The following is a 23352-nucleotide window of genomic DNA, read 5'->3' as shown; positions in this document are numbered from 1 at the left end:
CAAGAGAACAGTTACCTTGGGGTCCTGTGATCTAAAGGGAGTGCCAATTCGACTCACGAAAATGTTCAGATGACATGAATGGAGTTATTTGTAATTGGTTAATATTTCGGTTCAGGAAAAGTTAAGTACAAGGAAGTGCAAGTGCTATAGTTGAATTCTAAGTCTCTAAGAAAGAGACTGAAGAGGTAAACACACAATCAAGTGTTCAGAGAGACTCCCTGGGGGAAAGTGTTCCATGGAGAGGAAGCCCTGACCCAGACAGGAAACCTTCCCAGAACCTCCCTCTGCACCTGCTCCTGGGCCTTCAAGACAGAAGTGGTGAGGAGTGTGCATGCCCTGGTGGTTCCGATCCCCTTCTACAGGGAGGTTTGTGTCTGGGCTCACACTGAGGTCCCCTCACTGTGTCCCTCGCACAGTAATACACGGCCGTGTCTTCGGCTCTCAGGTTGTTCATCTGCAGATACAGCGTGTTCTTGGCGTTGTCTCTGGAGATGGTGAATCGACCCTTCACAGCGTCTGTGTACCATGTGCTACTTCCACCACTGTTAATGTACGCGACCCACTGCAGCTCCTTCCCTGGAGCCTGGCGGACACAGCTCATCCAATAGCTACTGAAGGTGAATCCAGAAGTCACACATGAGAGTCTCAGGGAACCCCCAGGCTTCACCAGGTCTCCCCCAGACTCCACCAGCTGCACCTCACCCTGGACACCTGCAGACACAAGACATCCTGGTCAGGAAACGGTCCCACATCCCCTCTTTCGCTCACTCACCTCCACTTACAGACTCAAGGTCCCTTGTTCTCCATGAATTTCATTTTAAAATAGTGACAAGGAAAACCCAGCTGAGCACAGACTCCATGGTGGTTTGTCTGTGTTGTGCCCTGAGCACTGAATGGGGCCGCCTGGGTATCCTGGGGCTGGGGCTGGGGCTCCCCTCAGGTTTAGGGTCAGGGCTCAGTTGGTTTAATCAGTGTAGGGAGGGCCTGATTTGCATGTCCTCTGACTATATAGTCAGCTCCAGTCTTAGATTCAATTCTTTACAAGTTATATACAGGCATAACTTCACAATGGTAGATCACATTCTTTTGTTGGTACAGTGAATTTATGAACTTCTAATCCATCAAAGTAGTTATTTTTGCGTTTCTGTGCCTTTTGAAAGACTCTCATTAATATAGTTCATTTTTAAAGAGGATTTTCTCTCCTTAAGCCAGTGTAGTCATAAATATTTATTTGTAATACCAGTGTAAAGGGGAATGTTTTGTATATTTTATACAGAAATTTGGTTGTTAGTGTGTAGAAATTAACTTTATGGTCTATTTTGATTTGATATCCTGGATTTTCCCTGAGTTCATTACTTCCTTTTAAGTGTTTTTTGAAATTATTTTCCTTGCTGACAATGTACATGTAAACAAATTATTTTATTCCTGTTGAATGATTTTAAAATCTTTTATTTTATTATTGCCTAATTTCTATGGTAATCTTCGACTTAGAGGCATTGATGTTTTCCTTCTTTTCTGTCAGACTCTTTCTTCTAATATTTTGTTTGATATATGGCAAATCTAGGAGAGCAAATGAATTTCATTTTGCATGAGAATGAACTCCCTAATATATGGTGTGATGTGGGATCTCAGGACAGGACAGGAAGTCTGTTCACAACTTCTGCCCTATTCTCATTGGAGATACTGTTGACTGTTGAGATTGATACGTTCATTTTACATATGAATTCGAGCCTTCAATCTGATAAGACATTACCAAATATCTTCTCCCATTCTGTAGGCTGCCTTTTAATTACACTGAGTGATTCCTTTGTGTGAAAATGCTCTTTCTTGATGAAGTCGCCATACTTCATTTTGCTTTTCTTTCACTTGCCTCTGGAGACTCGTCTAGAAGTGGTTGCAGCCAAGGTAGAAAAAGGGCTGCCTGTGTTCTCCTGAGGATTCTGATGGTTTCCCGACTCATTTAGATCTTTGAGTCCATTGTTGTGATGATGTAAGAAAAGTGTCCACTTTCATTCTTCTGCATGTGGGAGCACCAGCCTGGCAATATGTTTTACCCTCATCTTCACTCTGCTAATGCACTGGATGTGCTCCCATTTCAATCAGGTCCTGGAGAAGACCTGTATTGTTCTGTCATTCCCTTGGTGGATGGCTTTTGATGTGTCCCAAAGCTTTACAAGGAAACAAGGGGTTTAGAGACATACTGGATTGCATGATTGTGATTTAATGTTCATTGATTGAAATTTTGCTTAAATTCTTAAATTTCTTCATTCACTTATTTCTTCTTCAATAAGATGTTCTTTTATGTGCATTTATTTAATTGTTATGTATTTTTTATTGAAGGTTCATTCCAACATATACCATAGCACCCCCGGCTCATCTGCTCAAGTGTTCCCCTCAGTGCCCATCACCCAGTCATCCCATGTCCTACCCACTTCTCCTCCCACTACCTCCTGTTCATTTCCTAGATGTAGAAGGCTCTCATATTTTGTCATCCTCTCTAATTTTTTCCGCTTATTTTCCCTCATTTCCTCTATAATTCTTTACCCCATTTTTTATATTACCCGAAAGAATGACATCATATAATGTTTGTCCTCCAATTGACTTACTTCACTCAGCATAACACCCTCTAGTTCCACTCACGTTGAAGCAATTGGTGGGTATTCCTCTTCTCTGGTGGCTGAGGAATACTCCATTGTAAATATAAAATACATCGTCTTTATCCATCCATCTTTCGATGGACACCAGGGCTCCTTCCACAGGTTGGCTATTGTGGACATTGCTGCTATAAGCATGGGGACACAGGTGTCCAGGCATTTCACTGCATCTGTATCTTTGAGGTAAATCCCCATCAGTGCAATTGCTAGGTTGTAGGACAGTTCTATTTTTAACTCTTTGAGGAACCACCACACAGTTTTCCAAAGTGACTGTACCAACTCACATTCCCACCAGCAATGCAAGAGGGTTCCTTTTCCCCACATCCACTTCAACATTTGTTGTTTCATATCTTTTTAATTTTCCCCATTCTCACAGGTGTGAGGTGCTATCACATTGTCCTTTATGGGCTTTCCATGTTTTATTGGGTTTGACTTCTTTTTTTAAACATTTTTTTTTAATTTTTATTTATTTATGATAGTCACACAGAGAGAGAAAGAGAGAGGCAGAAACACAGGCAGAGGGAGAAGCAGGCTCCATGCACCGGGAGCCCGATGTGGGACTCGATCCCGGGTCTCCAGGATCGCGCCTTGGGCCAAAGGCAGGCGCTAAACCACTGCGCCACCCAGGGATCCCTGACTTCTTGTTTCATAGCATATTGGTCTGAAAATATGCATGGAGTGAATTCAACCGTTCTGTACCACTTGACACATGAGTTGTGACCATGTGTATGATCAATTCTGGAGTATTTTCTACATGCAATAAAGAAGAACGTGTATTCTGCTCTGGGAAAATTGCTCTGATATACTTGTGAAGTATGTCTGATCCAGTATGTCTCTCAAACCCCTTGTTTCTTGTTGAACTTCTGCTTAGATGATTCTCACTGCTGTCAGGGGACATTGATGTCCCTGCTGTAAAGGTAATACTAGCCATGAGTGTCATTAAATTTAGGGTTAATTGGTTTGTGCACTTGTCTTCTCCGAAGTTAGCAGTGTGAATATTTTGAAAAGGTAGAACTTCTGTTGGATAAACAATTTTTGTGATATAGTATCCTTCTTCATCCTTTATTATAGGCTTTGTTTTAAATTCTAGATCAGCTCCTATAAGTATTGCTCCTCTTCCTTCCTCTTGAAGTCCATTGACATGATCAGTGGGAGTTTACTCTCTCACTTTCAATCTGGATATGTCTTTTTATTGAAAAAGAGAGTCTGCTGGAACTCCTGGGTGACTCAGCTGTTCAGCACCTGCCTTTGACCCAGGGTATGATCCTGTAGACACACTATCAAGTCCCACATCAGGCTCCCTGCATAGAGTCTGCTCCTCTCTCTGCCTATGTCTTTGCCTCTCTCTCTATGTCTCTCATGAATACATAAATTAAATCTTTCAAGAAAAGAAAGAAAAAGAGTCTTTGCTATGATTTTCTCAAATATACGTTCTGTCCTTCTCTCTCTTCCTTACCTTCTTGGGCCCTAAATATTTTAATTTAGTTTGAACTTATGGCACAAGTGATTTTTCAAGCCTTTCATGGTCCATTATTTGTTTTTCTCTACTTTCCGCACCTTCTTTCCTTTCTATCACCTTGTCTTCTATGTCACCTATGCTCCATTCGACCTTATCTACCATGGCTGTTACAGCGTCTAGTTTATTTATTTATTTATTTATTTTTAAATAGCTATTTAGAGCACTTTTTTTTAAATTTTTATTTATTTATGATAGTAACACAGAGAGAGAGAGAGGCAGAGACACAGGCAGAGGGAGAAGCAGGCTCCATGCACCGGGAGCCTGACGTGGGATTCGATCCCGGGTCTCCAGGATCGCGCCCTGGGCCAAAGGCAGGCGCTAAACCGCTGCGCCACCCAGGGATCCCTAGCATCTAGTTTAGACCCTATCTCACATTGATCATTTTTAATTTACAACTGAATTTGTTCATTTCTATGCTAAGTTATAATGTAGTGTGTTTTAGCTTTCCTGAAATGCAACTAGTAACTTTAAAATTAATATCCTGTATTGGAGCTCTTATTTTTTACTTCATCCTTCTTAATTAGATCTATGGCAGAGAGTATTACCTCTGGTTCTTTCCTTTGTTGTGAATGGCATATGCTCTGGGAATTGTATTACTAAGTATTTACCCCAAGCACACAGATGTAGTGATGCAAAGGGCACCTGAACCCCAGTGTTCATAGCAGCAAAGTACACAATAGCCAAACTCTGGAGGGAGTCATGACGTCCACAACAGAAGTATTGATAAATATCATGAGGAATATATACAATGGGATATTACTCTGCCATCAGAAATATCAAATACCTACTATTTACAGTGACATTGATGGAACTGGAGGGTATTTTGCTGAGTAAAATAAGTCAATCAGAGGACAATTATCATATCATTTCTGTTTAATGTGGGATATATGTTACATTTTAAGGTAACATTGGCTAATGCTGGGTAGCATGGGAATCATTAGAGAGGGAGACAGAACACAAGAAACCATTAACTAGAGGAAACAGAATGAGGTATAATGCTGGGGAGGTTAGTGGATCTATTGGGTCATTGTGTGACGCGCATTAAAGAGGGCAAATGATGTCATCTATACTGTTATAAGCACCTGATGGATTATTGAACATCAGAAAAGAAGTATGTAGTATAAGTTGGCTAATTCAATGTAACAAAAACAAAGCTATTTTATTTAAAAATATTATTGTATCAAAGAAGATGTAGTCTTTGTATACAATGGAATATTACTCAGCCATTAGAAACGACAAATCCCACCTTTTGCTTTGACATGGATGGACCTGGAGGGAATTATGCTGATTAAAAAATTCATTCAAAAAAGGAAAAACATTATATGGTCTCATTCATTTGTGGCATATAAAAATTACTGAAATGGAATAAAGGGAAAGGAGAGAAGATGAGTGAAAATTTCTGTGAGGGTGACACAACATGACAGACACCTAACTCTGCAAAATGAACAAGGGGTAGTGGAAGGGGAGGTGGGTGGAGTGTTGGGGTGACTGGGTGACGGGCACTGAGGGGAGCACTTGGCAGGATGAGCACTGGGTGTTATGCTATATGCTGGCAAATTGAACTCTAATAAAAATAATAATAGTTAAAAATATTATTGTATCATAAAACTAACATTAAGAGCAATAATATAAATAAAATATTACAAACTGTATTAATCCAGATTTCAACCCAAAAGAGCTTATTTTGTATTTTAGACAAATGAAAATAGATATTTTCCTGAACTTTCACCTATACATCCTGGTTCCATTTCACCCCTGCTGTCCTGAACAGGGCCTGGTGACCTGAGCACTCTCTGGTGACATGAGAGCCCCTATATCCCATCGATACTTGAGTCCCTGCAGGAAGGTTTCTGTCTGGGCTCACAGTGACGTCCCCTCACTGCATCTGCACAGTAATACAGGGCTATGTCCTGAGCTCTCAGGCTGTTCATCTGTAGATAAAGCATGTTCTTGGCTTTGTCTCTGGAGATGGTGAATCGACCCTTCACAGCGTCTGCATAGTATGTGCTGCTTCCATTACTGCTAATGTATGTGACCCACTGTAGCCCCATCCCAGGAGACTGACGGAGACAATGCATGCTGTAGCTACTGAAGGTGAACCTTGAGGCCACACAGGAGAGTCTCTGGGACCCCCCAGGTTTCACTCGGTCTCCCCCAGACTCCAGCAGCTGTACTTCACCTTGGACAGCTGCAGACAGATGACATCCTGGTCAGAATACGGTCACCCATCCCATTTTTCTCACTTCATCTCCACTCACATTCTCAAGGTGTGTTGTTCTCCATGAATTACCTTTTAAAATAGCGTTAAGGATGCAGTTTCAGTGAAATGGCAAGACACTTGCACCTCAATGTTTATAGCAGTAATGTTCACAACAACTAAACTGTGGAAGGAGCTTCAGTGTCCATTAAAAGATGAGTGGATAAAAAAATATGTGGTCTATGTATACAGTGGCATATTACTAAGCTATTAGAAATGATAAATACCCACCATTTGCTTCAATGTGGATGGAGCTGGAGGATATTATGCTGAGTGAAGTAATTCAATAGGAGAATAACAAACATATGTTCTCATTCATTTGGGGAATATAAAAAAATGTGAAAAGGAATAAACGCTAAAGCAGAGAAAGTGAGTGGGAAATATCAGAGAGGGAGTCAGAACATGAGAGACTCCTAACTCTGGGACAACAACAAGGGATAGTGGAAGGGGATGTGGGCGGGGGGTTGGGGTGACAGGGTGACAGACACGGAGGAGGGCAGTTGACAGGATGAGCACTGGGTGTTATGCCATATGTTGGCATATTGAGATATATATTATGAAATATATATATGGCATATATATATATATATATATATATATATATATCATAATGAATTATATATGGTGTCAAGAAAAATGCAGCTGAGAACACACTCCATAGTGAGTTGTCTGTGTTCTCACCTGATCAGTGCTTGGGGTTACCTATGGTTCCTGGAGATGTGGCTCCTCTCCCACATGCAGGTTCAGGTCTGGGCTGTTTTAGTTCATGGAAGGAGGCCCCTATATACATGTCCTCTCACAATATGCTCAGCTTGGGATCATTTGTGTCAAACTGCTGTGAACAGAGCAGATGTGACTGCCTTTGTGTGTTCATATTGACTACTTTGAGAAACTATATTTTTATTAGGTAATATCCCAGACTTCAGACTTTTTGTCCATGTGGTACTTTGTAATGATATTTGCACAGAAATCTTGTTTTTATAGGTGTCATGTTTCCCCATACAGTGATTTTTTCCTACCCTTAAATTATTCAGGGTTTGCGATTTGCCCTTGGGCACATTTCAGTGAGTCAGAATCTGGCCTGTGCTCCTCTCCACAGGACTTACTGGCCCTCTTGAAACACCTGAATGACAGAGTGGCAGGGTTCCTTAGAAATGTGGACCCCTCCTTTATTGAGGATCACATGATTTTGCTAAATTTAGAATTTACCTGAATTTCAGCGGATTTCAATTAATGCAGTTGGATTTGTAACTCTCTATCAACTCAGTCACTGTGTGTCAATCCAGTCAAATCTGTGCTTTTCTGTAATGGTCCTGATGAGCTTACATGATAAAGAATGAGCTGCATTCATGAAGATTTTGGGATAAAATAAAGTGGTGTCAGGATGAACATTTTCCATTGTATAGCCTATATTTCTATTTTTCTTATCTTATCCCTCCTAAATGAACAGTGTAATGCTGCCATTCCACTGTAAGTTTTTGATGAATTCCTTTTACATTCCAATAGTACATTCCATCTAAGAGAAGAAAAATATCTACCCTTGAACCCTTCTACAGATTGATCAGGTATTTTTGATAAATGTGACAGGAAAATTCAGTTTCAATCTATGCCTTTAAACAACCGTAATTTTGAAATTCCCCCTGACCCTATGGGCTATGTACAGGACTTGTCTTCTGTCTCCAAATCTAACACATTGCAACTTTGAATGGATCACATGCATCAGGAAGACTGCCAGCAGAACCCACCAACCAAAAGATGCCTGTGTCCACTTCACAAAGACACGGAGTCTTGCCTATAATATTCCTGCAATTCTAAATTTAGAATTTAGCTGAATTTCAGAGGGTTTCAAGTAATGCAGTTCTATTTGTAAGTCTCTAACAACTCAGTCACTGTGTTCCACTGCAGTTAACTCTGTGATCTTCTGTAATCGCTTTGAAGAGCTTACCTGATGCAGAATGAGCTCATTCAAGCAGAGTTTTGGATATAATAAACTCGTGTCAGAATGAACATTTTCCATTGTATAGCCTATAATTCTATTTTTCTCATCCCTCCTAAACTAACAGTATAGTGGTGCCTTGCAAGTGTAAGTTTTTCAAGAATTCCTTTTTCATTCAAATACTATATTCCATCTAAGGGAAGTAAAGTATATACCATGAACTTCTACGGATTTATCAGGTATTTTTGATAACAAATGCAGCAGGAAATTTCAGTTTCAATCCAATTCCAATTTGTGTCTCTTATCAACTGTAATATTGGTTTTCTTAGATCAGTCCCCCTGACTCTGCTGGCTGCATACAGGCCTTCTGTTCTGTTTCCAAATCTAGCCCATTCCGTCTTTGATTTCTAATGTTTTATTTATTTATCCATGAGACACACACACATACAGAGAGAGAGATGCAGAGACACAGGCAGAGGGAGAAGCAGGCTGCATGCATGGACCTGATGTGGGACTCGATCCCTGATCTCCAGGATCTGGCCCTGGGCTGAACGTGGCACAAAACTGCTGACAGTCGGGTACCCCCCTTTCCATCTTTGAATGGATCATATGCATCGGGAAGACCACAAGCAGGGCCCACCACCCAAATGGCACCTGTGTCTCCTGCACAGAGACATGGGGTCCTACCAATAATATTCCAGCAATTCTGGTCCTTTGGGAGCATCTGTGCCCTCCTTGAAGCCCCAGTCTCACTGTTAGGTGGTGCATTGTTCCTTATCTCACTTGTTGGATGACCTTATGTGCATGGACCACATATGTCTATAATTACTTCTTGAAACATAATATAATATTAGTACAATACTCAGTAGGCTTGTACAAACGAAAATGAGTCCTTAGGATCCAGAATCAGAGTAGGGGCGAAAATATGTTTACGACACTCTGAAACAAAACACCAGTGTCCAAAGTTCACCTCCAACATATAAATCAGAAAAAATTCGCCACACCATCTTTAGTATAAGAAAATATGGGAGAGAGAAGTTAACATGTCAGAAGATTAGGGGGACTCAGGCCTTGTCACATCCCTGGAACAGCTGGATAGTTATTGAATCATTTCGAACATCCATAAAATTGATCAGAGTTGAAAAAACAACAACAGCAAGACTTTTAATAGAATACTGAGCAGGTTTTGGAGTGTTGGAGCTGTGCAGTGTTGACATTGGGGAGATACAACCATGAGGATGACAGCAGGAGGGAGGTTGCTTGCAGAAGCTACTGTTAAGGATTTTAAGGACAAGAAAGGAACATATGAACTTGTAGAATTCTACTCCTGAGGTGGACAAACCTCACATCATGGTGCTCAAATGGAAAAATGGGGAAATTTCCTGGAAGTAAGGACCCCCTAAGTGCCAAGAAGAAAAAGTGGCACCATGTGATGGATGGTTAAGAAGGACAGGAACCTGAAGACGTGTGAACATTGGGTCTGAGTGCAGGCGTTGTGCTTTGTTTCCATAAACTGAACACTGTGTGGTCATGGGACCTCTATTCTGAGACGAGCAGTCAGGAAGTACACCAGCTCTCATGTCACCCCCTCAGAGGACCAGCCCAGGTCCACAGTACAGGAGCTTTTCATATTGTCATTTAGAGACCCATTCATGTGCCTGAGATAAACCAGCTCAGAGACAGGTATGGTGAACACATGATTCAGATGTCAACTGAGGACAGAAAGGGCTTGATGGCTCTCTTATGAGGGCTCCCTGAAGACTCCGGGGTGCAAACATTCCATCTCAGGCTTGAGATAGGAGGCCATGTTCATAACGGCTCTCCAATGCAGTCAGGAAGAGTCACAAAACCCCAATACAGGCCTCAACAAGGTGCGGTGTCAGCATCTACAGAGGAAACAACACCAACAGCAAATGATAACAATCCATTGCCAATTGCACTGTGCATTTAGACATCCAGGTAAGCCCAGCTCAGTTCGAGGGCTGCACACAGCAAGAGGAACTGTGTGCTCCATCCCTTCCACCATCATCTCACATCTATTTTCTGAGTGTTCATGTTTGGGGACAGCTGCTATTTGTATAAATGTTGATAAAATCATCACAGCCAACCAATGCCGTCCTTCTGAGGATTCAGAGCTACTCCCCTGCCTTCTGTCTATGAGTGGACTTACCTTCCCTGAAATAGCTTCACTGTCATGTAAGTTCACATGTAGACTATGGAATAGGATGGTAGAGCTATTAGATATTGACATAACCAGGTCATGTTACCAGGTTGTTGCAAATTCCATGACAAAAATGACTGAATTTAAATAAAATGATAAGAGGTAAATAAGTCATGTAGGTCCCTTGAGGGGTTCCATTGAGGAAATCCTAAAGGGAAACTGATCTCATGGCCAGAGAGGGAGTCACAGATGGTTGAAATGAGGACACTGGCACCAAATGTTCATCCAGTGACAAGGGACACACCTAACAGCCATCAGTACAACACAACCCTGTAAGGTGATGGTGAGACACAAATCTCACTGGGTCATCACATCCTCATCTTCTGGAAATGTTATAACAGAACATCTTTAAACTGAAGTTTCAAAGTGTCTGAGTATCTCTGACTCTCTTGTATCATTGTTCTCTTTCTGTTCAGTGTGTCCACTGTGACTTTTTGACAGATACCTATGGTTTGCAAAAGATTAGTCCTAGTTCCAGGTGAGAAATGCACCCTTCACTGGTTGAGGGCGGTTACGTCATACTGCTCACAACAAAAACAGCAGGGCCATGCCAGTGCATCCATGTGTCCCTAATGTCTCTGTGTGTGACATAAAAATCTTAGGATTATATGTCCATACTCTGTGAAAAATGTCCAGGATGCTTTCTCAAGGATTGCTTTGAATATGTAGAAGGTTCTGGGCAACATAGAGATTGTCACAGTATTTATTTTTGGTTTTTTTTTTAAGATTTTATTTATGCATTTATGATAGAGAGAGAGAGAGAGAGGCAGACACAGGCTGAGGGAGAAGCAAGACCATGCAGGGAGACTCAAATGGGACTTGATCCCAGGACTGCAGGATCACACCCTGGGCCAAAGAGAGGCGCCAAACCGTTGAGTCAAGAAGGGATCACCAATATTTTTGTTTTTGTTTTAAAGATTTATTCGTTTATTCAGGAGAGTCACAGAGACAGAGGAAGAGACATAGGCAGAGGGAGAAGCAGGCTCCCTTCCAAAAGCCTGATGCAGGACTCCACCCCAGGACCCCAGGATCACAACCCTAGCCAATTGCAGAAACTAAACCTCTGAGCAACACAGGTGCCCTGACAATATTCGTTGTTGTAATCTGTAAGCACAGAATGTTTTCCATCTCTTTGTGTCTTCCTCAATTTCTTTCCTAAGTTGCCAAACAGGTAGAATCATTTTGGAAAAAAAAAACATAAACAAAACTACAGCAGGAGGGCATAACAATGTTTGTAGAGAAGCTCTATTATAAAGCCTTTATCATCAAGATAGCCTGGTACTGGCAAAAACAACACATAGATCAATGAAACAGAGCAGAGAACGCAGAAAGGGACCCTCAGCTCTATGGACAACTACTCCTCAAAAAGCAAGAAAAAAATATCTAATGAAAGAAATACACATCCAAAAATGGATCTGAAAAATATTGGACAGCCACCTGCATAAAAATGAAAGTGGAGCATTCTGCTACACAAAGCACAAAGATAATCTCAAAATAATGAAATACTGAAATCTGAGACAGCAGTTCATCCAAATCCTAGAGGCGAATTCAGGTAGCATCTTTTTGTCCTCAGCTTCAGTGACTGCTAAAAAGGCATCTCTCAAAAGGCATAGGAAACAAAGGGAAAAATAAACTGTTAGGACTTCATCAAGATAGAATCTGTACAACAATGCAACAGGCAACAAAACAAAAGGCAGCCTGCAGAATAGGACAAGATATTTCCATAACAAATTCAGCTCCCAACAAAACAATCAATCCAGTCAAGAAATGGGGAGAATACATGAACAGGCTTTTCTCCAAAGAAGACTGACAAATGGCCAACTGGCAGAGGAGAAAATGATCCACATGACTTGTCATCAGGGAAATACAAATGAAAACCACACTAAGATCCCACTTATACAACTCAGAATGGATAAAGTAAAAAGACCAGAAACAACAAATATAAGGGAGGATATTGAGAAAGTGGAAACCTCTTTCATTCCTGGTGGGAATTAGGCTTGTAGAGCCACTACCGAAAACAGGATGGAATGTCCTAAAACATGAGAATAGAGCCACCTCAGGAACCAGCCATTGCACTTAAGGCCATTTACCCCAAAGACACAGATTTAATGAAATGAAGGGACACTTGCACCTCAATGTTCACAGCAGCAAAGTCCACAACAGCCAACTGTGGAAGGAGCCTCAGTGTCTATTGACAGATGAATGGATTAAAGAAGCTGTGGTCTATGTATAATGGGATATTAATCAGCCATTAGAAAAAACGAATACCCACCAATTGCTTCGACATGGATGGAACTGGAGGATATTATGCTGAGTGAAATATGTCAATCGGAGAAGGAAAAACATTTTATGGTCTCATTCTTGGGGAATATAAAAAACAGTGAAAGGGATTATAGGGGAATGGAAAGGAAATGAGTGGAAATATCAGAGGGGATGACAGAAGTTGAGAGACTCCTAACTCTGGGAAAAGAACAAGGGGTAGTGGATGGGGAGGTGGGCGGGGGTTGGGGGTGACTGAGTGACGGGCACTGAGAGGGGCACTTGATGGGATGAACACTGGGTGTTATGCTATATGTTGGCGAATCCCACTCCAATAAACAATATACAAAAATAAGGTGTGCTTTATATATACAATGGGATATTACATAGCCTTCAGACACAATGAATATCATGAAATAATATTTCCGTCAACATGGATGGAACTGGAGTCATTATATTGAGAGAAATAAATCCATTACAGAAAGGCAATGATATGGTCTCATTGATATTGAAAGAGACCATAAGGGAAAGAGTGAAAAAGTGGGGTAAGACTAGAGAGGAAGACAAATCATGAGAGACACTTAAGTCTGGGGAAAAAAACTGAGGGTCACTGGAAGGAAGGAGGTGGGGAATGGGGTCACGGGGTGATCGGAGTTAAGGAGGTTACGTGATGTGATGAACACTGAGGGTATAGTGAATGTTGGTAAATTCAATTTAAATAAAGAAAAAAATTACTTCAGCCTCTGCCCCCTGTTGGAAAATCATACATGAACTGGGCAGATCAAACAACAGACACTCATTCTCACAGATCTGGCGTCTCAGTCATCTGAGGTCCAGGGACAGGAAGCTGTGGTGTCTGGAGAGCGCCCACATCCTACCCCGTCCTTTCCCAGGCACATCAAAACGGGCCAGGGTGCAGGGAGCTTTCCCAATCCTGGTGTATAAGGGCCCTGATCCCATCATGAGGCTGCATTTCCAAACCTAAATGGTCCCCTAAGGCTCCATCTCCTCCCCCATATCATGGACATTAGGTTTCACCACAGGGATGGTAAAGGTCACAACCAGTTAGCTGACATAAGCACCTGAAGCATCCATGAGTTTTGCCCTGCAGGTCGAAGGTCCTTCAATCCAGCTCCTCTCCCTGAGGATCCTCATGGTCCAGTAGAAGCTACTGGTCGCTGAGCACACCAAGTACACATGACCTTCAGAACCAGATGGTTCCTTGGGAAGAGGACAGCATCCATCTGAGACCTGGATAGGATCTTGGACTATTTGTATTATTATTTCAAGTTTTGTGCCGCTTCCATATATTATTCATCTCCTTTCCATATGATTCAGACACTTGTCTACTGAGAATGTCCATGTTTCTCTTTTGTCCTTCCGGTTTTACCCTGGTTTAGTGAAATTCCTCACACCATATCCAGTCTTTATTAACTGGGAGCTCCCTGAAATTCCTTCCTCATTCTTCTCCTCCACCCAAAGGAAAAGAAATCAAACAATAACCCATGAGTTCCCTCTTTTGATGCAGTTGGGACACTAACTCCACACAAGCCCTTCCTGGAGCAGGACGCCATACCCACCACTTGCCCACAACACACACCAAGAGCCAGTGTCATTCCCTGGCACCATACAGGCATTTGTGACATGATGAGAGGCCGGCCTGGCTCTCATCAGACATGAAGGTGAAGGTGATGAAAGGTTATACTCTCATTATTGTGTGTGTGTGAGTGTGTGTGAATGACCTCTGAGTCCACTTCCCTACCATGTCAGCTGGGAACCTCTCTCACTCCCAGGCTGGTATTAACATTTTTGTATTATGTCTCTTTTCTCGTGTGTTGACTGGGGATTTCAATATACCAAGATGTGCAAGACAGTATGTTAGCTTGGGGTCCTGTGATCCATAGTGAGTGCCACTAGGACTCATGAAAAGGTTCAGATGATGTCAATGGAGTTATTTGTAATTGGTTAAAATTTTGGGTCAGGAAAAGTTAAGTATAAGTAAGTGCAAGTGATATCATTGAATTCTAAGTCTCTTAGAAAGAGACTGAATAGGTAAACACATAATCAAGTGTTGAGAGGGGCTCCCTGGGGGAAACTGCTCCTTGGAGAGGAAGCCCTGACCCTGACAGGAAACCTGCCCAGAACCAGCCTCTGCACCTGCTCCTGGGATTTCAAGATAGACGTGGTGAGGAGTGCGCACCCCCTGGTGGTCCTGATCCCCACCTACAGGGAGGTTTGTGTCTGGGCTCACAATGATTTCCCCTGACTGTGTCTGCACAGTAATATATGGCCGTGTCCTCGGCTCTCAGGCTGTTCATCTGCAGATACAGCGTGTTCTTGGCATTGTCTCTGGAGATGGTGAATCGGCCCTTCACAGTGTCTGCATACCTTGAGCTACTTCCATCATACCTAATCCATGAGACCCACTGCAGCCCCTGCCCTGGAGCCTGGTGGACCCAGCTCATTTCACTGCTACTGAAGGTGAATCCAGAGGCCACACAGGAGAGTCTCAGGGACCCTCCAGGCTTCACCAAATCTTCCCCAGACTCCACCAGCTGTACCTCTCCCTGGACACCTGCAGACACAAGACATCCTGGTCAAACAAGTCCCACATCCCCAGTTTCTCTCACTCACTTCCACTCACAGACTCAAGGTCTCTGGTTCTCTATGAATTACCTTTTAAAATAGCAACAAGGGAAACCCAGCCGAGCACACACTCCATGGTGGTTTGTCTCTGTTGTGTCCTGATCAGTGAATCAGGTCACCTTGGGATCCTGGGGCTGGGGCTTCTCTCCCAGCTGCAGGGTCAGGACTGGGCCGGTTTAATCAGTGGAGGGAGGTCCCTATTTGCATGTCCTCTGACTATATAACCAGCTCCAGACTTACATTCGTGTATTTAAAAGCCAGAACAGGGATCCCTGGGTGGCGCAGCGGTTTGGCGCCTGCCTTTGGCCCAGGGCTTGATCCTGGAGACCCGGGATCGAATCCCACGTCGGGCTCCCGGTGCATGGAGCCTGCTTCTCCCTCTGCCTGTGTCTCTGCCTCTCTCTCTCTCTGTGACTATCATAAATAAATAAAAATTAAAAAAAAAATAAAAGCCAGAACAAATGTGGCACCACAATTCTATAGCAATTTGTGTAGATGGCCTTCTGACTATATGAAGTTCTAGGCACAGTTCTTTTTGAGTTTCTGTGTGTATTTTCAAAGACACGCATCAATATAGGTCATTTTCTGGAGAAATTTCAATTTATTAGTAAAATTTAATCCTAAATATTTATTTTTCGTGCCAGTGTAAATCGGATTATTTTGTTATTCTGTATATGTAATTTGTTGTTATTTTGTAGGAATATATCTTTATTTTATTTGCTGATTTTATATCCTGATTTTTTTTCTGAGCTCATGAGTTATTTTTCCAGTTTTTATGTAAGGTTTTTACTCATTGACTCTATTAAGATATTGTCATAGGAAAACTCATTATTTTCTTTACAGGTCACCAAGTTCTCTTTTTTTTTTTTAAAGTAGTTTTCTTGCTACGTTTTCTGGCAGGTCCTCCAGTCTGGGGCAGAAAGTATTTTCCTCTTGTCTTCAGGATGCATTGCCTGTTCTAATCATGCAGTTGATATAAGGCAGACCTAGAGGAGACAATAAATTTCATTTTGCATGTGGATGACCTACCTAATATAAAGTGAGAGTTGACAACTCAAATCAGGACTGGGTGTCTCTTCATGTCTTCCGCCCATTTATGATTGTAGTTTTCCCTTTGGGTTGTTTAGTTTGGTAATTTGTTTTTCGATTTTGGAAACCTGCCATAATCTGGAGATAGATTTGCAAATCTCTTCTCCCATTGTTTTTATTCTTTTGGAAGATGTTATTTGTTCATTCATGAGAGACAGAGAGAGAGACAGAGAGAGAGAGAGAGAGAGAGATGCAGAGACGGGCAGAGGGAGAAATGGGCTCCCCACAGGGAGCCTGATGCTGGTCTCAATCCTAGAGCTCTAGGACTCCCTGAGCCAAAGACAGATGCTCAAGCTACACAGGGATCCCAATATTTCCAATTTGTTAGGTTGCCTTTAAATTATGTTGAGTGTTTCCACAGCTGTAAGACAGCTCCTTCCTTGGTGTAGTCCATAGAGTTCATTTTTACTTTTGTTTCCCTTCCCTTTGGAGATGCGAGTACCAGGAACCCGTTTGCGGCCGAGGTCACAAAATCTCCTTGATTTTGATGGTTTCTTGCCTCACATTTAGGTCTTTCATCTACTCTGAGTTTATCTTTGTGTGGAATGTAAGAATGGCCCAGGTTCATTCTTCTAATTGCAGCTGTCCAATGTTCCCAACACCACTTGTTGTAGAGATTGTCCTTTTTCCAGTTGATAGTTTTTTGTACTTTGTTGAAGATAAGTTGACCATAGAGCTGTGTGTCCATTTATGGGTTCTCTATTCTATTCCACTGACCATGTGCCTGTTTTACTGCCACTATTATACTGTTTGGACGATCACAACTTTGAAATCCGGAATTGTGATGGCTTTTGCTTTTTTTTAAGGTTTATTTATTTACTCATGAGAGACACAGAGAGACAGAGAGAATGGCAGAGACACAGGCAGAAGGAGCAGCAGGCAGCATTCAGGGAGCCTGATATGGGACTCATTCCCAGGTCTCCAGGATCAGGCCTGAACAAAAAGGTAGTGCTACAATGCTGAGCCACCCAGGTTGCCCTGATTTGTTTTTTGTTTCAACATTCTTTTGCCTAGTCAGAATCTTTTCTGTTTAGTTCTAAAATTTAGACTTGTTCCATTCCCTAGAAAAATGTTGGTGGTGTTTTGATAGTGTTCATATTGGATGCATAGATTGCTGTTGGTGGCTTAGATATTATATGAATATTTATATTTCCAATACAAGAGAATAGACTGTTTTCCATATATTTCTGTCTTCTTTAATGTCTGTCATATGTATTTTAGAATTTTTAGACTATAGGTCCTTTCCTCTTTGGTTAGGATTATTCCTCATTATCTGAAGTTTTTTTTGTTTTTCAAATTTTATTTCTTAATTATTTTTCATTGCAGTGCACTTTGCCAACATATAGTATAACACTCAGTGCTCATCAGGTCAAGCTTCATAGCCCGTCACCCAGTCACCCCTACCTCCGGCGACCTCCCTTACCACTCACTACCCCTTCCCAGAGTTCCTTTCCCAGAGTTAGGAGTCTCTCATATTCTGTCGACCTCTCTGGTATTTCCCACTCATTTTATCTCCTTTCCCCTTTACTCTTTTTCACTACTTTTTATATTCCCTAAAGGAATGAGACCATATATTCGTTCTTCTGCGACTGACTTACTTCACTCAGCATAATACCCTCCAGTTCCATTCACGTCGAAGCAAATGGTGGGTGTTCTTCATTTCTAATGGCTGAGTAATATTCCATTGTATATATAGGCCACATCTTCATTATCAATTCATCTTTCGATGGACACCGAGTCTCCTTCCACACTTTGGCTACTATGGACCTTGCTGCTATAAACATTGGGGTGTGGGTGTTGTGGTCTTTCACTGCATCTGTATCTTTGTAGTAAATCCCATTAGTGCAATTGTTGGGTCGTAGGAAATCTCCAGGGGAAGTCGAGAGATTCATAATATCTAGAACTAGACATTACATTCAAAATATTGAATTAGAAACAGACATCCGTTATTGATGTCAGGTGGTGAAATTAAGGGGAACAGCACAGAGTAAACCTGAATCGTCGAGATCTGACCTATTCCCTATAGAGGAATAGTAGCTCCAGATTAATGCCAGTAGACACTTGTTCATGCTTTCTGAGTATCCAATAGCACCTAGTATTAACAGGCCTTTCCCATCAGTGCAGGAAGTCCTGAAACACGGATGTCATGAGATGATGGGTGTTTGGACAGGCTGAAAGTGAGGTGTGGGCCTGGTTGAATTAGGAAAGGCAGCTGTGGTTTCAATTTCAACCTGAAATCTGGCATTGTGATGCCCCCAGCTATGGTTTTCTTTTTTAAAATTCCCCTCTGCTATTCGGGGTCTTTTCTGATTCCATACAAATCTTAAAATAATTTGTTCCAACGCTCTGAAGAAAGTCCATGATATTTTGGTAGTTTGTGGCTTTACAGGAATGCTTCCATTTCTTCTAGACTGCCTCATTTATTGGCATATAGCTGCTCATAATATGTTTTTAAAATCGTTTGTATTTCCTTGGTGTTGGTAGTGATCTCTCCTTTCTCATTCATGATTTTATTAATTTGAGTCTTTTCTTTCTTCTTTTCAATAAGGTTGGCTAATGGTTTATCTATCTTATTAATTCTTTTAAAGAACCAACTCCTGGTTCTGTTGATCTGTTCCACGGTTCTTCTGGTCTCGATTTCATTGAGTTCTGCTCGAATCTTAATTAACTCTCTTCATCTGCTGAGTGTAGGGTCCATTGCTGTTTTTTCTCTAGCTCCTTTAGGTGTAAGGTTAGCTTTTGTATTTGAGTTCTTTCCAGTTTTTGAATGGATGCTTGTATTGCGATGTATTTCCCCCTCAGGACTGCTTTTGCTGCATCCCAAAGATTTTGAATGGTTGTATCTTCATTCTCATTTGTTTCCATGAATCTTTTTAATTCTTCCTTAATTTCCTGGTTGACCCTTTCATCTTTTAGCAGGATGGTCCTTAACTTCCACGTGGTTGAGGTCCTTCCACACTTCTCAATTTGATTTAGTTCTAATTTCAAGGCATTATGGTTTGAAAATATGCAGGGGATGATCCCAATTTTTGGTATCGTTTCAGACCCGATTTTGACCCAGTATGTGGTCTATTCTGGAGAAAGTTACATGTGCACTTGAGAAGAATGTGTATTCAGTTGAGTTTGGATGTAAAGTTCTGTAGATATCTGTGAAATCCATCTGGTCCAGTGTATCATTTAAAGCTCTCGTTTCTTTGGAGATGTTGTGCTTAGAAGACCTTTCGAGGGTAGAAAGCGCTAGATTGAAGTCACCAAGTATAAGTGTATTATTATCTAAGCATTTTCACTTTGGTTATTAATTGGTTTAAATATTTGGCAGCTCCCACATTCGCAGCATATATATTGAGGATTGTTAAGGCCTCTTGTTGGATAGATCCTTTAAGTATGATATAGTGTCCCTCTTCATCTCTCACTACAGTCTTCGGGGTAAATTTTAGTTTATCTGATATAAGATATACCCCTGCTTTCTTTTGAGGACCATTTGAATGGTAAATGGTTCTCCAACCTTTTATTTTCAGGTTGTAGATGTCCTTCTGTCTAAAATGAGTCTCATGTAGACAGCAAATAGATGGGTTCGGCTTTTTTATTTATTTATTTTATTAATTTTTATTTATTTATGATAGTCACACAGAGAGAGAGAGAGAGAGGCAGAGACACAGGCAGAGGGAGAAGCAGGCTCCGTGCCAGGAGCCCGACGTGGGATTCGATCCTGGGTCTCCAGGATCACGCCCTGGGCCAAAGGCAGGCGCCAAACCGCTGCGCCACCCAGGGATCCCTGGTTCGGCTTTTTTATCCAGTTTGAAACCCTGAGCCTTTTGATGGGGTCATTAAGCCCGTTCACGTTCAGTGTTACTATTGACAGATATGAGTTTAGTGTCATCATGATATCTATTCAGTCCTTGTTTTGTGGATTATTCCACTGAAATCCTTCTTAAAGGTGAATTTTAAGATTCCCCTTTAAAATTTCTTGCATAGCTGGTTTGGAGGTCACATATTCTTTCAGTTCCTGCCTGTCTTGGAAGCTCTTTATCTCTCCTTCCATTTTGAATGAGAGCCTTGCTGGATAACGTATTCTTGGTTGCATGTTCTTCTCATTTAGGACCCTGAATATATCCTGTCAGGCCTTTCTGGCCACCAGGTCACTGTGGAGAGGTCTGCTCATACCCTAATATCCTCCACATAAAATTCAGGGATTTCTTGTGTCTTGCTGCTTTAAGGATCTTCTCTTTATCTTTGAAATTTGCAAGTTTCACTATTAAATTTCGAGGTTTTGAACGGTTTTTATTGATTTTAGGGGGGGTCTCTCTAATTCCTGGATCAGAATCTGAACTGACGTCAGCACCAGAAGGATCCATGGGTTATTCCCTGCAGGTGGAAGGTTCTCCAATCCACCTCCTAACACTGAGGTTCCTCATTGATCCAGTAGAAGCTTCTGGTCTCTGAGCACATGGTGTGTACATGACCTTCAGAACCAGATTGTGACCTTGGGGAGAGGACAGCTTCCATTTGAGACCTGAGTAGGATCTTGGCCTATTTGTATTATTACTTAAAGTTTCGTGCTGCTTCCATATATTATTCATCTCCTTTCCCTATGATTCAGACATCTGTCTACTGAGAATGACCATGATTCTATTTTTTCTTCCAGTTTGATGCTTGTTTAGTGAAATGATTCCTCACACCATGTCCAGTCTTTACTGCCTGTTACCTCCCTGACATTCCTTGCTCATTCTTCTCCTGCACCCATTGGATAAGAAATCAAACAGTAACCCAGGAGTTCCCTCTTTTGATGAAGTTGGGACACTAACTCCACACAAGCCCCTCCTGGAGCAGGACCCCGTCCCACCACTGACCCACAGCACACACCCGGAGCCAGTGTCCTTCCCCAGCACCATCCAGGCATTTATGACCTGATGAGAGGCCTGCCTGGCACTCATCAGACATGAAGGTGAAGGTGATGAATGGTTATACTCTTGTGATTGTGTGTGTGTGTGTGTGTGTGCATTTGTGTGAATGACCTCTGAGTCCACATCCCTACCATGTCATGATGTCATGCAGGAAATCTCTCTCACTCCCAGGCTGTTATTAACATTTTTGTAGAATGTCTCTTTACTCTTGTGTTGACTGGGGATTCTGCTATACCGCAATGTGCAAGACAGCATGTTAGCTTGGGGTCCTGTGATCCACAGTGATTACTACTAGAACTCATTCAAAGGTTAAGATGATGTGAATTGAGTTATTTGTAATTGATTAAAATTTCGGGTCAGGAGAATTTAAGTACAAGTAAGTGCAAGTTCTATATTTGAATTCTAGGTCTCTAAGAAAGAGACTGAATAGGTAAACACATAATCAAGTGTTCAGAGGGGCTCCCGGGGGGAAACTGCTCCATGGAGAGGAAGCCCCGTCCCTGACAGGAAACCTGCCCATAACTTCAATCTGAAACTGCTCCTGGGCCTTCAAGACACAAGTGGTGAGGAGTGTGCACCCCCTGGTGGTCCTGAACCCATTCTACAGGGAGGTTTGTGTCAGGGCTCACACTGAGTTCACCTCACTGTGTCCACACAGTAATACACAGCTGTGTCCTCGGCTCTCAGGCTGTTCATCTGCAGATACACTGTGTTTCTGGCGTTGTCTCTGGAGATGGTGAATCGGCCCTTCACAGCGTCAGTGTAGTATGTGCTACTTCCATCATAGCTAATAGCTGTGACCCACTGCAGCCCCTTCCCAGGAGCCTGGCGGACCCAGCTCATGCTGTAGCTACTGAAGGTTAATCCAGAGGCCACACAGGAGAGTCTCAGGGACCCCCCAGGCTTCGCCAGGTCTCCCCCAGACTCCACCAGCTGCACCTCACCCTGGACACCTGCAGACACAAGACATCCTGGTCAAACAACTGTCCCACATCCCCTGTTTTGCTCACTCACCTTCACTCACAGACTCTAGGTCTCTGATTCTCTATGAATTACCTTGTAAAATAGCGACAAGGAAAACCCAGCCGAGCACAGACTCCATGGTAATTTGTCTGTGTTGTGTCCTGATCACTGAATTGGGTCACCTGGGGATGCTGGGGCTGGGGCTCCTCTCCCAGCTGCAGGGTCGGGACTGGGCTGGTTTAATCAGTGAAGGGAGAGCCCTATTTGCATGTCCTCTGACCAAATAACCAGCTACAGACTTACATTCGTGTATTTAAAGCCAACACAAGTGTTGCACCACAATTCTATAGCAATTTGTGTAGATGGCTCTCTGACTATATGAAGTTCTAATGACAGTTATTTTTGAATTTCTTGGTTCATTTCAAAAGACACATCAGTATAGGTCATTTTCTGGAGAATTTTCATCTTGTTAATAAATTTTAATCCTAAATATTTATTTTTGGTGCTAGTGGAAATCGGATTATTTTGTTAATTTTGTACATGTAATTTTTATTTATTTTGTAGGAATATATCTTTATTTTATTTGCTGATTTTATATACTGATTCTTTTGCTGAGTTCATGAGTTATTTCTTCCAGGTTTTATGTGACATTTTTACTCATTGACTCTATTAAGACATTGTCATAGGAAAACTAATTATTTTCTTTCAAGGTTACCACTTTTTCTTTTTTTTAATGTAGTTTTCTTGCTACTTTTACTGGTAGGTCCTCCAGTCTGGGGCAGAAAGCATTTTCTCATGTCTTAAGGATGCATTGTCTGTTTTATTTTTTTTTACGTGCATCCTATGTTTATTGCAGTATTTTTAAATAATAAATTTATTTTTATTGGTGTTCAATTTGCCAACA

General features: G+C 41.8%; 1 gene segment (V, D, J or C); it reads right to left on the bottom strand.

Annotated features, from left to right (window-relative positions):
* The window catches only part of LOC140639540 (immunoglobulin heavy variable 3-74-like), a 274944-nt gene extending 252203 nt beyond the window's left edge, over window positions 1–22741 (bottom strand). Inside the window, 1 exon segment of the V gene segment in view lies at window positions 22542–22741. Coding sequence covers window positions 22542–22587 — 46 coding nt within the window.
* Window positions 22742–23352: the final 611 nt, after the last annotated feature.

This window comes from Canis lupus, chromosome 9 (genome assembly GCF_048164855.1).
Source record: "Canis lupus baileyi chromosome 9, mCanLup2.hap1, whole genome shotgun sequence".
Lineage (NCBI taxonomy): Eukaryota > Metazoa > Chordata > Mammalia > Carnivora > Canidae > Canis > Canis lupus.
This window is presented reverse-complemented; position numbering and strand designations above follow the sequence as displayed.